We start from the raw sequence: 15,827 nt of genomic DNA, 5'->3' as shown, positions 1-15,827 counted from the left end.
TCTTCTTTCAGCCAGCCAATGAAATCTCCCCCGTCATCAAAGCCCTCACCCTCTGGCCCGTTCCGTATCCCCGGCGGGGGGGTGCCTCTCTCCATGAGGGAAGTGGAGGAGCTGGAGAGAATGACCCACGACTTCATCAAAGACATGGACACACACACACCTGTCATCACCTCAGCACCTACAGGGGGCAACAATGGTATAGAAGGCAGAGTGACAGAGAAACCCCCCTTGGTAAGGGGCTTCTCCATAGAAATGGCCTCAGAACTCCATGAGACGATATGTATGGCCAAACAGGAACGCCACAAGAACCTGTTCCTTAACTACAGGAACCTCAACAACTTCCCTGTAGAACTCCTGAAGGATGAGGGTCTGCAGTTCTTGGAAAGGCTCTACATGGAGATGAACTCACTCACAACTCTGCCTGACAATCTTGCACAGAAGCTCCCAAACTTGATTGAGCTGTATCTACACTCCAATAACATAGCCATCATTCCTGAAGCTGTAGGAAACCTGGCCAAGCTCCAGTCATTGGACCTGAGTGACAACGCTCTGCAGGTCATCTGTCCTGAGATCGGCAGACTGAGGTCTCTACGGCACCTGAGGCTGGCCAACAACCAGCTCAAATTCCTTCCTCCAGAGGTCGGGGACCTCTCTGTAGGCTAACCTCTCTGTAGGCTAACCCTGCTGTAGGCTAACCTCGCTGTAGGCTAATCTCTCTGTAGACTAACCTCTCTGTAGGCTAACCTCTCTGTAGGCTAACCTCTCTGTAGGCTAACCTCTCTGTAGGCTAATCTCTCTGTAGGCTAACCTCTCTGTAGGCTAACCTCTCTGTAGGCTAATCTCTCTGTATGCTAACCTCTCTGTAGGCTAACCTCTCTGTAGAATAACCTCTCTGTAGGCTAATCTCTCTGTAGACTAACCTCTCTGTAGGCTAACCTCTCTGTAGGCTAACCTCTCTGTACCAAGGCTCTCTCTGGGGAGACTGTAAGCCTACTCGTCTCTCTTGAGCTCGGTTTTAACATGAATTGTGGAACACAGGACATGTTAGATGCTTTACAGCACATGTGTCAAAGCCAGATCAGGCCCGTGAATGAGTTCTCTCTTGCCCGCGGGATGATATTTAATTACTATTAAAACCGGCCCGCAGTATTATGTGCCCTTAGCACCATAATACTACAAGTCCCAAGATGCACTGCGAGTGCATTGGCGCGTACCGAGTGCCCGCGAGCGAGCGCGACCCCGCGTCTTCTCTTCACTTCAGTACTCGTCATGAGCAGCAGCAGCACAGTGAAAGGTAGACGCTGAAAACAGACAGGGGCTTTCAAGACAGGTGGGAGGCAAAAAGTAAGAAAAGAAGTCAAAGGAAAGCCTGTGTGTCTTGTGTGTGGAGACAGCGTGTCTGTTATGAAAGAATATAACTTAAGAAGGCACGCCCCGCGGTGGTGTAGCGGTCTACGCACTGGCCGCTAGTGCATGCTGCCCACCGGGGCCGGGGTTCGTATCCCGGCTCGCCAGATCCAGATATGGCCGAGGCACACGGGAAGCGGCATATTGGCCGGCCGCTTCCGAGGGGGGTATAGGAGTATTTCTGGACTAGGATCCGTCGCGCAACACCGCCCCCTGGGTGCCGGAATAACGGTACTGGGCTCGAGGAGCCAGTCAGCCTAGTCTGCCTGGCGCCCTCCTCTGGGACTGCCGGCCACGGGGTCGTGCGGCGGATCCCATGCAATAGGCAGGGGATAATTGGATGCTAAGTTGGGTTAAATTGGCTACCAAATTGGGTGAAAAAGGGATAAAATCTGAAAAAAAAAAAAAAAAAAAAAAGAAGGCACTGTGAAACATCAACGAAACACACAGACGCACAGAAAGACAAATACAAGAATATGAACACAGAACAAAGGCTACAGAAGGTAGAAGAGTTGTATGTACACTGCGCATGAGAATAGTTCAGTCTTTTAGTCCACTGGTGCTATTGAATGTATTTCCAAGTCGCACAGAAATATATTCACTCGCAAATGCGACCAAAACAGTCGCAATGTCGAGCCCTGCCTTTTGCTCTAATGAAACGCCGAGTATGTCAGCAAGTTTGCACTAACTTTTCTAATTTTATTATAAAAGACAGTCATTGGTGAGGATTAGAGCAGCACACTGATTTGTTTTTAATGCATGCTGTTTCATTTTTGCATTTATCTTGCCATTGAGCTTTGAAAGAAATTTTGATTTTGCTGTTTACCTGTTAAAAAAAAGAAGGCAAAAAAAAAAACGTTTTCAATTTATTACTGAAAGAGCCTTGAGAAAAAAAATTTGCAACTGATTTTATTTATGTTTTACTTAGGCTAATTTAATGATTAATGTTAAGTGCAATATAGGCTGTGTTATTGGTATTGGTTCAATATGTGCAATAATTGCGAGTTTTAATAAACATTTTTTTTTTGGCCCCCTGTGTATTTAACTTTGACATGACTGCTTTACAGTAATTCCCCAAATGACCAGAAAAAGTAGCTAGATTTGTCGCTGGTCGCTTTTGACTAATTAAGTCGCCATGGGGGTCTGGAAAGTCGCCAGATATAGCGACAAAGTCGCCAACCAGTCTACGGGTTGTCTGCTTTACAGTAATTCCCCAAATGACCAGAAAAAGTAGCTAGATTTGTCGCTGGTCGCTTTTGACTAATTAAGTCGCCATGGGGGTCTGGAAAGTCGCCAGATATAGCGACAAAGTCGCCAACCAGTCTACGGGTTGTCTGCTTCAGAGCGCTGTGTTTATGACAGAAAGAAGAGGGGGTGGGCAGTGGGAGATGTTGGAGGAGGCGGGCTAGTCTGCCCACCCAATCAGAAGTTAGAAACGGTACCGGTATTTTCTGTGATATTTTTCTAATTGGTGAAGACTATAAATAGGGTCCCCCAATGTTGGGCATTGGTTCTCGCCCCCCCCTGAAAAAATGTATATTGGGAGAAAGTATTTGTAAAAAAAATAAAGCTAATAATAATTCTCATTAAGATTTTTTTCTCATAATTTTTGATAGGGTGGGCACGACTCATGTCAGGAGACGCAGCAGACAGCCCTTTGCTAGAACCGGCCCTGCTGCAACATACTGTACTGTATGTTTCATGCACCATTTTAGTGTGTGTTTGTGTGTACCAGCTAGCCAAACAAGTGTTAGCTTGTTAGCTAGCTAGCTTTGTTAGAGATATAATAGATTATAGAAAAGGTAAATGCTTTTGTAATGAACGGTAATGTTGTGCGGAATCAAAAAATAATGATAAATTCATTGACTGGTAGATTTGCTGTAGAATAATACTGTGGATTGAAATTATTTCACTAGCCTACTTCTTACAGTACAAGTACAGTACACTGAGAGTCTATGGAAAACCTACACTATAGAAGTGTCCACACCTCTGACCTGAAATTGTCCTTGTATAAGCAATTATATGAGATCAACAGAATTTCTGCTGCCGGTACAAGGATCGACAATGGAGAATTGATGACCTCGTTCATTGCTGACTACATGAACGGAGGCTCTTCGGAGACAGATCCTCTGTCCTCCTCGGATTCCGATAGCGAAGAAGAAGACTCGCTTCAACCACAATCTCAGATAGCTGATCTCGCCGAAGATTGGTCTGACGAAAATGTTGAAAATGAGTTTACCGAGGAAGACTCCGAATTGGACAAAATCAAACGATTTGAGTGCAAATGCAAGCTTACACGCACAGACAATGCTCGACCGAGAATCTCTTGCAGCAAAAGACTGTCTTCTGAACTGATCTACAAGACACGGTTGAATACAGCATCTTTAAATCCAGAGAACAAGGATTTGCTAGTTATGGGCGCTCTCTTGACGTGAAAACATGTTTCCTTCAAGGAACTCAGTAGTATTGCTCTCACTGCATCAACATGTAATCTCACAGGACTCTCTTTGTAAGAGGTGCTGCTACCGTTACTGTCAGAGTCTTCGTCCGTCTGGTAGTACCCACTCAAGCCAGAAAGACCATCACTGCATTTTTTGCGCCCCGACCGAGAAATAGGAGACAGCCAATTGGAGCGCTGCTACAGCTCACGTGTAAGCCAAAAGTATTTGGACTGCCATAGACTGCCATTCGGCCGGCGCCCCGACTCCTCCCCTATGTATTTTCACAGTGAATTTTACACACACACAGATAACAATGTTTATTTTAAAAAATCTTTTACAAGTAACATAACATAACAACATAAGTAGCACACAAGTAGCAACACAACACAACAGCAACACAAGTAGCAACTGGAAGTGGGGCTGCGTTGGAAGGTGGGGGCGGCGCCCATAGCGCCCTTTATTGGCCAGCCGCCACTGGTCAGAGTCTTCGTCCGTCTGGTAGTACCCACTCAAGCCAGAAAGACCATCACTACACTGTTTACATATAATATATATTGCTGAATCCTTTTCTTCGCAGCAGTTGTGTTGCACCCTCTGGCCCACTAACTTCTCAGGTTGTTTTATGTAGTCACAGATGTTCTCTTTCTGTGTTTCTGTCTGTCTTTTCTTCCTTGATGCACTCAATTTCTCGGACAACTTCCTTTTCTCTTCAACAAGTCTTGTCATGGCTTCTTCTTGTGTCCTATAAGTTAGAGCAGGCTGCAGATCAGGGGGCGCATTTTTTGCGCCCCGACCGAGAAATAGGAGACAGCCAATTGGAGCGCTGCTACAGCTCACGTGTAAGCCAAAAGTATTTGGACTGCCATAGACTGCCATTCGGCCGGCGCCCCGACTCCTCCCCTATGTATTTTCACAGTGAATTTTACACACACACACAGATAACAATGTTTATTTAAAAAAATATTTTACAAGTAACATAACATAACAACATAAGTAGCACACAAGTAGCAACACAACACAACAGCAACACAAGTAGCAACTGGAAGTGGGGCTGCGTTGGAAGGTGGGGGCGGCGCCCTAGCGCCCTTTATTGGCCAGCCGCCACTGGTCAGAGTCTTCGTCCGTCTGGTAGTACCCACTCAAGCCAGAAAGACCATCACTACACTGTTTACATATAATATATATTGCTGAATCCTTTTCTTCGCAGCAGTTGTGTTGCACCCTCTGGCCCACTAACTTCTCAGGTTGTTTTATGTAGTCACAGATGTTCTCTTTCTGTGTTTCTGTCTGTCTTTTCTTCCTTGATGCACTCAATTTCTCGGACAACTTCCTTTTCTCTTCAACAAGTCTTGTCATGGCTTCTTCTTGTGTCCTATAAGTTAGAGCAGGCTGCAGATCAGGGGGCGCATTTTTTGCGCCCCGACCGAGAAATAGGAGACAGCCAATTGGAGCGCTGCTACAGCTCACGTGTAAGCCAAAAGTATTTGGACTGCCATAGACTGCCATTCGGCCGGCGCCCCGACTCCTCCCCTATGTATTTTCACAGTGAATTTTACACACACACACAGATAACAATGTTTATTTAAAAAAATATTTTACAAGTAACATAACATAACAACATAAGTAGCACACAAGTAGCAACACAACACAACAGCAACACAAGTAGCAACTGGAAGTGGGGCTGCGTTGGAAGGTGGGGGCGGCGCCCTAGCGCCCTTTATTGGCCAGCCGCCACTGGTCAGAGTCTTCGTCCGTCTGGTAGTACCCACTCAAGCCAGAAAGACCATCACTACACTGTTTACATATAATATATATTGCTGAATCATTTTCTTCGCAGCAGTTGTGTTGCACCCTCTGGCCCACTAACTTCTCAGGTTGTTTTATGTAGTCACAGATGTTCTCTTTCTGTGTTTCTGTCTGTCTTTTCTTCCTTGATGCACTCAATTTCTCGGACAACTTCCTTTTCTCTTCAACAAGTCTTGTCATGGCTTCTTCTTGTGTCCTATAAGTTAGAGCAGGCTGCAGATCAGTTTCATTTTCTTCCTCTGCTTCTGCACTTTCCAACTGGTTTATGTGCAGAACTTCTGCTAAATTTGAGGTCAACTCCTCCAAAGAGAAGACGTGAACTTTTCCATCCCTGGTCAGTTTGTTGGAAAAGTTCCCTTCTCCCATCTGCTCTAAGGACCATCTTGTGAAACTGTAACTGAGTGAGTAAGGCTGCTTTTTTCCCCTTATCACCTCCAAGACCTGCAAGATTGACATCCATGTCTGTGAGGGATCGCCAGACACCCCCCAATTTGGTGATCATATTGGTGATCTCAATCTTCTTTGTCTTGTCACACCTCTCCCTCTTTTTTTTTGTTCCTGTTTTTTTTCCGCATGGCGGTCGTCGCCGTGGCGATGGAGGCGTGGCCTTGCAGGGCGTGGAGCTGGTTCAGGGGGAGGGGGGCGCCAGACATGAGTGTGAAGCCCCCGGGTAGGACCACCCCTGTGGGCGTGGCCGAGCCCGCAAACTCTGGTTCGAAGAGCTCTGGTCTGGCTAAAGAGCGGTTGCTCTGGTCGTCCATCATTACATAAGCTTTTATAGCTTTATCGTTTGATCCTTTGGGATAGATCATTGCTAAGCAAATCTTTGAGCATGAACGGCTCCACTGTCCTGGACCGCATATTTCTGTGCAGCTTGTGTTGACCTCTATGTCGCTGACTTCAGTGTCGCTGACCTCAGCTTCATCCACTTCAGTTTTTTTAGGTTGCACTTCTTCCTCCCCACCGTTCTCTTGTGACGGTGGAGGAGCCTTGTTGTTTGTTTGAGGCGATGGGCCAGGGTGCATGGCCGCATCGTGTCTAGTGCGGTCGCACTCCGAGCATTTTACGCCGCTCTCGCAGTCTTTGGCAAGATGGGATCCACTTCAAATTTTTAAATAAATAATATGCTTAAATATATTATCGTTTTTTCCTAAACTTACTTAAAGTACATTCAAGTTGTACAGACTTTATACTTCTGTGTACTTACTCAAAGTATACTGGCATTTCATGCCCTTAAATTTGTGTTTTAGTTTACAACATAGTTTGAACTTGGGGGGTGCCTTCTTGTCAGCGGGACATGCGACGTCTGCCATTTCGATTGGTTACTGTGCCTGGTCCTGACTTCCTACACGGTCCCCAAAGTAATTTGGTCTCTTCCTCTCCCTGGGAGGATAGCGTGGAGACTCCTCCCTAGTCTGGTGGAGCTAAACCGCTGACACAGGGATCTGAACAGTACCTGGAGGCCCGGTCAGGAACACCTGGGGAACACCACCTGTACAGGTGGTGTAGACAGGGAGGTCAGAGGTCGGGGAGACGGAGCTGGGGGGTCTGCAGGTGCTGAGACATCCCTCCTCCTGTTACGGTGGGCAGGCGGAGCAGCGTGGTTGGCTGTGTGTGCATGGCGGCCGTCGCCGTGGCGATGGAGGCGTGGCCTTGCAGGGCGTGGAGCTGGTTCAGGGGGAGGGGGGCGCCAGACATGAGTGTGAAGCCCCCGGGTAGGACCACCCCTGTGGGCGTGGCCGAGCCCGCAAACTCTGAATAAGTGCTGGCAACGGAGTTAATGCTGAAGTTAGGATGTGGACTTGCCGGGGTCTTCAACACGCCGGCGTTCTCCTTGTTGAGTCGCTCCTGTAGCCCTGAGTGGGGAGGTTTCCCTTGCCCTGGGGTTCGCACCGCCATAACCTTGTTTGCAGACAGTGGGGGGCGGGACACAGGTGAATGGCAGATAGTTCCACCAAAAGCTGAGCGGACGGTGCTGTTAGAGTTGGCGCTAGAGATGCTGGAGGTGGCATTGAGCTTTCGTGTTTTGAATGGTCTTTGGTCTTTGGTCTTTATTGTCATTGCTACAGTACAGGTACCAAACAACGAAATTTAGGAGGGGTGGCTCCCCTGGTGTTAGGAAAGGGAAGAAAAAAAAAGCACAAGAAGGGAAGGAGCTGGTTTACATAAATAAAGGCTATGTACACTATCCACTATACTATAAACTGGGGGTCACAGTGCCAAGGAACCTCCTTTGAGTTGGTGTTCTGACGGACGTTCCATAGAGCATATCCATTTCTGTCTGCTTGCTTTTCTTCAATTGTCTCTCCAGTTTCTCCTGCTCCTTCTCTACGCAGTGCGTCTCCCACTGCTCCTCCACAAACTGCAGGAACTGCTGTCCGTTGACCAGGAAGTCCCGCCCCTGCTCCTGCTCCCACACGTCTATCTGGGCTTTCAGCTTCTTCTCAAGCTTGGGCAGGCTTTTGTGCAACTCTGACCTCTGTCTCTCCTCTTTGAGGAGGGCCCCTCCTCTGTTGGTGAACCTGGTGGGGTCTGTGGCTTTTCTCTCTAGATCCAGGAAGAGCCTCCAGCTGTCCTCCCAGTGGTGGACCCCCTCAAACAGCTCCTTGTGCTCTTCAAAGTGCTGGTTCAGCCTCAGGATCTCACCCTCGTGCAGACCCAGCAATTCCTCAGTGTACTCCTCGCTAAAGTAGGGAGCGAAGGCCTGCCGCTGTTCAGCGCTGTGCTAACACAGCTACCTCTGACCGGATGGCCTCGGTGACGTGACGGATGTTCAGCAGTTTGAGCTCCTCCAGACGCCTGATCTCCTCTTGTAACGCCTCCAGGTTCTTCTTCTTGGACTGGACCATGTGATCAGAGAAGGCCCCTCTCTCCTCCTCCGGGACCTGCAGCCGGTCCCACAGCTTCTGGACCCTCTCACGGTGGGCCTCACACACAGCCTCGTTCTCCACCGTACGTTCCTCCAGCTGGCAGAGGAGAACCTTCAGAGATGCAATGTTCTCTCTGGACAGGCAGAAAGCCTCCTCATCCTCACACACGATGTCCTTCTCAAAGCTGCTCCAGCTCATCCATGCACAGGACGATCTTCCTCTTGAGGCCCACAAACTCAGCGTGCCTCTGGCTCTTCTCTGCGTTCTGGCTGGCGATGTGCTTGCGGAAGCTGTCCAGCTGCTCCACAGAGGGGACGTCCTTGGGGGCGATGGAGAAGGGCTGGGCGCAGAGGATGTCACACAGGTCCTGGTCCTGCTCGACCAGGGCTTTGAGCCGCTGCATCCTCTGGTTCTTCTCCTTCAACAGAACCTCCACCCGAGTCCGGATGTCCTTCTCCTGCTGGAGCATGCTGTTCCCCCGCTCCTCCTCAACATGGGGTCTGCAGTTCCAGACAGAGTGTGTCCAGATCTTTCCTGCATTTGTCCATGCTTATCAGGAGTCTCTTCCTTAGGGACTCCTCATCAGAAATCATCATGTCCAGCAAACTTTTGATATGGTTCTTGACCACATTGGTTCTCTCCAGTCTCTGGTCTTCTGGGATGCCGATCTCTTCCCAGATGTCCTTCAAGTGGCACAGGGCTTTATTCAAGCATGCCACAGACTCCGCTGCGAGCACCTCACTCTTCCTCATCGTGAATTCCAATAATGTTGTTTCCTTTCACAGTCGTGTTCTTGTCCCTGGTAAAGCAGAAAAAGGACTGAATCCACAATCCCACTCAGTTCTGCTCGCGTCGTTCAATCCGCTCAAGCCGTTTCTGTCCGATTCAAAATACGGATGGATGCTGATTGTAGCCGTGTGTTGTTCTACTTTCAGCTCTTACTGTAGCATTCCAGCCGGACTTAGTATAGACGGTGACTCCTTATTAATAACTGATGGTCAATGATGCAGTTTTTTTTTTTTTACATTTGTTTTTCAGATTTTATCCCTTTTTCACCCAATTTGGTAGCCAATTGAACCCAACCTAGCATCCAATTATCCCCTGCCTATTGCATAGGATCCGCCGCACGACCCCGTGGCCGGCAGTCCCAGAAGAGGCCGCCAGGCAGACTAGCTGACTGGCTCCTCGAGCCCAGCACCGTTATTCCGGCACCCAGGGGGCGGTGTTGCGCGACGGATCCTTGTCCAGAAATACTCCTATACCGCCCTCGGAAGCGGCCGCCCAATATGCCGCTTCCCGTGTGCCTCGGCCATATCTGGATCTGGCGAGCCGGGATACGAACCCCGGCCCCGGTGGGCAGCATGCAAATGATGCAGTTTAACCTTTTATTTACACGCACCAAAAGCACCATAGACACACCGTAAGAGCTGAAAGTAGAACAACACACAGCTACAATCAGCATCCATCCGCTAGCATTCAGTATACTTTGCTAATTCCAGAGCGTTTTCCACAGCATTGAATCAATACATTCAAATCATACACAACAATGCAATTAAATTGACAGTCAATACAAACATACCTCTTCGCCTTCCAGCTAGTTGCTATAAAACGATAATGAGACGATAATTCTTCACAAATCCGTATACCAATTTAACCGTCTTTCTTAACCACCTTGCCTTCTTCTCCGTTCTTACTCCTTTCTAACTCTCTCGCGCATGCGCAGTAACACAGGGAGAATATACTTGTGTTCTTCAAATTAAAGTTGTGTTCTTCAAAATAAAGGCGGTAGGCTATAATAACATTTTGATATTCAAATAATATGTGGTATACAAAGTACCATAATGAAAAGTCCTTATCTTAACCTTGTTATACATGTTATAAAATATATGGGTCATTTACACAGCTCTTCATCCACATGTTCACCGTCATCTTTACATCTGGCCACCCAGAGAACAGATACAAGCCTCACACCAGTCTTCTGGGCTTTATCCCATGTGGCTGGATGGCCGTGTTGAAAGACCACATGGGTGACTCGCTTATTTAATCTTTTTGTCACCTCAGCTCCCATATCGCACAGCTGCTGGATGATGGACTTGGAGTAATTCTCCGTTTTGCTTCTGGACCACACATCAACATAGGCCACAACATCTTTAAGGATGGCAGCAGAGTTGCTGTTTGTGGTCATCTTATTCACATTCACGTGCACATCTATGGTGACCACACACTCCAAACCAAGTGTAAATGTGCAGAAAACTCGAAGTTATTAACATAACTCGAGCCGAGAGTTGTCGGCCATGTTTTTTGTTTTTGAAAAGCAAAAGTTTGAAAAATATCAGTTGGCGCATGTATGTTAACCCTTAACCGCCCGTTGTCATACTCGATGGGGCGGTTACGTGATGGCTGATTCGACACGATTGCACACAGCTAGATATGTAACATCAATTTAGTAAACCTAGGATTATATTTCAGCAAGATTATCTTGAGTTGCAAACGTTGTACGAGCGATGCGTCAAGAAAGGCCGGAACTGGTAGATCTTGATGCCGTACTGCTCGATCTCCTCTCTGATCTTGAATTTCTTTTTCTTGACCTCAGCCGGGGTGTAGGTGTCTGCCTTGGCCAGCACAGGCACGATGTTCACCTTCTCATGCAGAGCCTTCATGAACTCCACATCCAGAGGCCTGAGACCGTGGCCGAAGGGAGAGATGAAGTAGAGGCAGCAGTGCACGCGGTTGTCCTGGATGTTCTTGCGGTTCAGGCCGCTCTCGTCCCTGAAGTACTGCTCAAACTGCTGATCGATGTAATCCGCCACGGACTTCCATTCAGTGTTGTTGACAGCGTCCCCAAACCCGGGCGTGTCCACGATGGTGAGCTTCAGCTTCACGCCCTTCTCCTCGATGTCCACGGTGTGCTTGGTGATCTCCACCGTCTGAGTGATACGCTCCTCAGCGTTGAGCAGCTTCCTATCCTTGTAGAGGTCTGTGAGGAAGAGGCTGTTCACAAGAGTGGACTTGCCCAAACCCGACTCCCCTGCTACCATCAGGGTGAAGTCAAAGCCCTTCTTGACAGATTTGCGGTGCACCTGGTTTGGCAGCGTAGCAAAGCCCACGTATTCTTTGTCTGCGTCCTCCGGGTAGTCGTAGGGGTCAAAGCGACCCCAGGGGCTCTTGGGCCTGGCAGGGCTGATGGGCGAGGCCGGGTCACACTCATACCCCTCCAGCTGCAGCCCGCGCTCTACGCCCGGCTCCGCCTGGGCCCGCCCCCCCGCGGTGGGGGGGCGTAAAAAGGTGGGTGTCCCCGGGGTGCGGGGGCGTTCCTCAAACTGCCTGTCCAACGGGTGTGGAACCTCATGGCTGTGGTGGGGGGGGGGGGTGGAGGGGAGGCCTTGTGTCCCCTGGGAGGAGAAGGGCCCAGGTATGAGTCCATTGCTTCATCCATTACTCAAATGGATTTAGATGATGGATGTAGCGTGCTCGGGCATTTTTAAACGCCTGAACGGACCGGTCACCTACATGTGTCACTCTGACATCATTGTACAGGCCGTCTTGGCAGTCCGCCTGGAACTTAACTTCTTCTGGGCCTGGGGCATCTCGTAGCTGTGTTAGTGCCGCTACGGATGCGTGAACAATTGGTCGGATCATGGCCAGATTTACGTCGTCTTTCTGGAAAACCAAGTTCAATTTGGTCATCACCGGTAGTACATCAGCCAGTGCGTGAGTCCAGGCGATAAAGCTATACGGCTGGATTTGACCTAGGAGGCCTTGGGCTTGGGCATTTCCTCCCACAGCCTCTTCATTTAGCTCCATCACCAGAGCAGGCCAGTTACGTTTGATACCCTCCACTGGGGTTCCATGAACATGTTTATTAGAGTTGAACAGAGAAGAACACTGCTGCCATCCAGGTGTTGATAGAGGTGTTAAAGATATTAAATGTGTGTGTGTGTGTGTGTGTGTGTGTGTGTGTGTGTGTGTGTGTGTGGTCTTCGCAGGTCCATTAGTGCGAAGCTCCTGTGCCATGGTTACGGATGACTGCATGTCAACAAGTTCGAGTATGAATTTCCCCTCGTCGATGGAAGGCACCACTCCCTTTCCTCTGGTGGATAAGTCCCCTTCTTTTTTTCCCCTTTTTTTTTTTTACAGAATCATTAAAACCACTTTATTGAGAAGCATCTTGAAACAGCTCACTTAAAAGTTATGCAGGCAACATTTACAAAGCACACTGAACTTATAATATACAGATATAAAATTAACCATATAACAGGCAGTGAAGAAAAAAAAAGGCAATTGTGAACAAAATACCTCTATTTAACAACACAGAACTACTTGTACATGGCTGGTTGTTTCCACTCAACTCTGTCTCCAAAAATATTCATTCACAAACGGGATTCTTTGGCCCATGGAGAGCATCTTTAGGGGACCACAGTGTTAGGAAAATACTGATACCAATTTCTTTACAAACAAATGGATATAATCTTCACAGCTACAGGAATACAAATAAATACAAATCACATACAAAATATGGTACAAAAATATACTACAACAGCTGAGTAGAAACAAAACTTCTTGGTAAAGCACCAAAAATACAACACCGTGACTCGTTCACATTATACACATAGAAAGAGTTGGGGTTCTACAAGTGTGTGTGTGTGTTGATCCGACCATAACGATGACAGTTACCCTGGATAGATACACACAGGGCGTCACGACTCACCAGTTGCTACGGCAACGTAACCGACCCACGTGAGGGGGAGAGAGAGAGAGGTGAACGGTGAGCCGACAGGTAAATAAACTGCGACTTCTGCTGTGCTTCGTCACGGAGGCAGCGAAGACTGTCCTTCTCCACGGCTAAGGAGCAGTGACGTGCACGTCCACAGACACAAGATGGCGCCCCTGCGAAGCTAAGTTAGCGTTAGCTGCCCCCTCGCGGTCCTCTCTCCGTGGCACAGAATGGCTGCCCTGTTCCACTGGTTAGATGGAGATTGGAGAGATATGGGGCCGTTGATAAGTCCCCTTCTATTGCAGCAGTGAACGGGTCTCTGGCAAAGCCCATCACCTCTGAGGGCAGAGCAAGTCCATCCAGTCGACCAGCAAAGTTCTCTTTCAACCTCGCAATGAAAACAGTCATCACATCTGTGATTTGTGCCGGGGATGAGACGCATTTGTGGAGCGTCGGGAAAATGCAGCATTCTGCCGGTGCAGAAGTCGGCCGCGAAAAGGTCCAGTTTGACTTGGAACGCGCCTGTTCCACAAGATCAATCACAGTTTTGTCTCTGCCTTGTAGCCCCACATTTAGGTCATTCAGGTGTTTGAATGTCGCTCAGAAAGCAGACATCAGCCATGAAGTTGTCGTCCAGTATGCGATTCAAGTGTGTTTCTGCCTTCGTTTGCTTGCTGCTGCGGAGGAAAGTTGTAATCTCCTCTCTGAGATCACAGAAACGCTCCAGTGCCTTGCCTTTGGACAGCCACCTGACGTCGTTATGCAAAAGCAGATCGTGGTGCTCAGCAGACTTTTTTTTCTTTTTTTTGTGCTGATGATGTGCTTTTAATTCAGAGTGCAAAAATCAATCACAAATATATAAAATAAAATTACTTTACTTTTAACTTCCACCTTTGACTTCTATCATCACTAAACAAACTCCCAGAACTTTATTTATCTTGTCTATCTTGCCATATTTGTATTTGTGCTGCCAAGGAATGTCAAGGAATGTAAGAAGAAGAAAAAAACATACGAATGAAACAACAATAAAACTTAATTAACAGTAGGTTGAATCATTGGCGTAACCATCCCCCCCCCTGCTTCACTCTGTCCTGGCTGCATGGCTGACATCTCAGCAGACATTTCTGACAGCAGCTTGCGGAACAAGTTAATAATAATAATGTTGGAGGCTCGAAGTGGAGCGAATAAAATTAATTGTAGCCATCACGTTGTCCATTGTTGTTTTAAGCTCCCCGCTTAGTTTGTTTAGAGTGTTATATTCACGTTCTGTAGGCTACTATTGTAGACATTTCTGCATGAATTTCTGAACACTTGCGAAATACGTTTTTCTCTGCTTTTATGGCTGGGCCAATCGGGGGTCACGTCTGGGCCGCATTTCTGCTATGATCCCAATCATTGGCAGTGGCACTGGTCAGGTTGATGTCAGGCAGCAGCCTCTCCCGGTCCTTCGGGGGGGCAGGGTTGACCTTGGGGGCATTTTCCATGGCTCTTCTGATGAGCAGGGGCTTAGGCCTGAAGTTAACCCCTCTGACAGGCGCTGCTGGCTGGGCAATCTCAGGCATGGCAGTGGCACTGGTCAGGTTGATGTCAGGCAGCAGCCTCTCCCGGTCCTTCGGGGGGGCAGGGTTGACCTTGGGGGCATTTTTCATGGCTCTTCTGATGAGCAGGGGCTTAGGCCTGAAGTTAACCCCTCTGACAGGCACTGCTGGCTGGGCAATCTCAGGCATGGAGTGCACAATGATTTTTGTGAACCTTGACTCATCGAAGATAGGCTCTTCCAAGCACAGATGAGTGGGGCACCCAGAGCTGCTAAGACGCTCAGGAGACCGAGTGGGGCACCCAGGGCTGCTAGGTCTCGTAGTAGGCAGACTCATGTCACCACAATCCTGAATCCAGAAACAGAGAATCTGTATTTATTTATTTTTTCTCTTTAGTTTTTAACTTCTTATGATGATCACCTGGATTTGATATAATTGATATAATTATAATTTGAAACATTTTTGAAGAACAAAAGGACATCTTACCTCTTGACAAAAACTCCAAAATGATTGTACATTTTAGAAATTGTTCATAACATATCTATATCACTACATCCAAAAATTCACGGTGAAGTTCTAACCGCTAATGATTGGCATACTTGATGTTTGATGATAACTACATATTGTGACGCAAACTTGTGATAATTACATCTGGACGCATATTGTGACGCAATAATGCATTTTAACTCTCATGCCGGACAACATTCCATATTACTGCAACATTGTTGCCAGCGCCAGTCGGTTAGCAATCCATCTATAGTTTGATATTAAGCAATAAATCATTGAAAAGAGATTGCTGCATATTAGCATCCATTAGTCTACTGACATAAATCACAAAAGAATGCAAGAAAGAAATTAGGCATAGTCTATATAGGTACCCAATGATGCGTCCTATGATTTAGTTTGCCTCCCATTTCTCTCATGAAGCATTTAATTTGCTTCAAACCTTCATCCAACTTCAAATATCTGTTTGAAATCGTGGATGCACAATTCACAAACATGGAACTTGATATTTGGATAAATACATGGATTACAATCATGTCTTCATAAA

General features: G+C 47.6%; 1 protein-coding gene and 1 pseudogene across 2 annotated transcripts in view; both read right to left on the bottom strand.

Annotated features, from left to right (window-relative positions):
• The window catches only part of LOC308170872 (septin-4-like), a gene marked incomplete at both ends in the record, with an annotated part of 40,646 nt that extends 28,483 nt beyond the window's left edge, over positions 1-12,163 (bottom strand). The window contains 2 exons of the mRNA XM_080545729.1: positions 11,050-11,916; positions 12,035-12,163. Coding sequence (XP_080401855.1) covers positions 11,050-11,916; positions 12,035-12,163 — 996 coding nt within the window. The remainder of the gene's footprint in view (positions 1-11,049; positions 11,917-12,034) is intronic.
• On the bottom strand, positions 7,173-9,276 carry LOC308170873 (protein regulator of cytokinesis 1-like; annotated as a pseudogene). The gene is made up of 2 exons: positions 7,870-9,276; positions 7,173-7,694 (listed from the first exon to the last, which is right to left on the bottom strand). The product of its transcript is annotated as a protein regulator of cytokinesis 1-like (transcript).
• Positions 12,164-15,827: the final 3,664 nt, after the last annotated feature.

This window comes from Nansenia antarctica (assembly GCF_963989245.1).
Source record: "Nansenia antarctica genome assembly, chromosome: 15".
In the NCBI taxonomy this organism is placed as follows: Eukaryota; Metazoa; Chordata; class Actinopteri; order Argentiniformes; family Microstomatidae; genus Nansenia; species Nansenia antarctica.
Note: the sequence above shows the minus strand (reverse complement) of the source record. Positions and strands in the feature narration are given on the sequence as shown.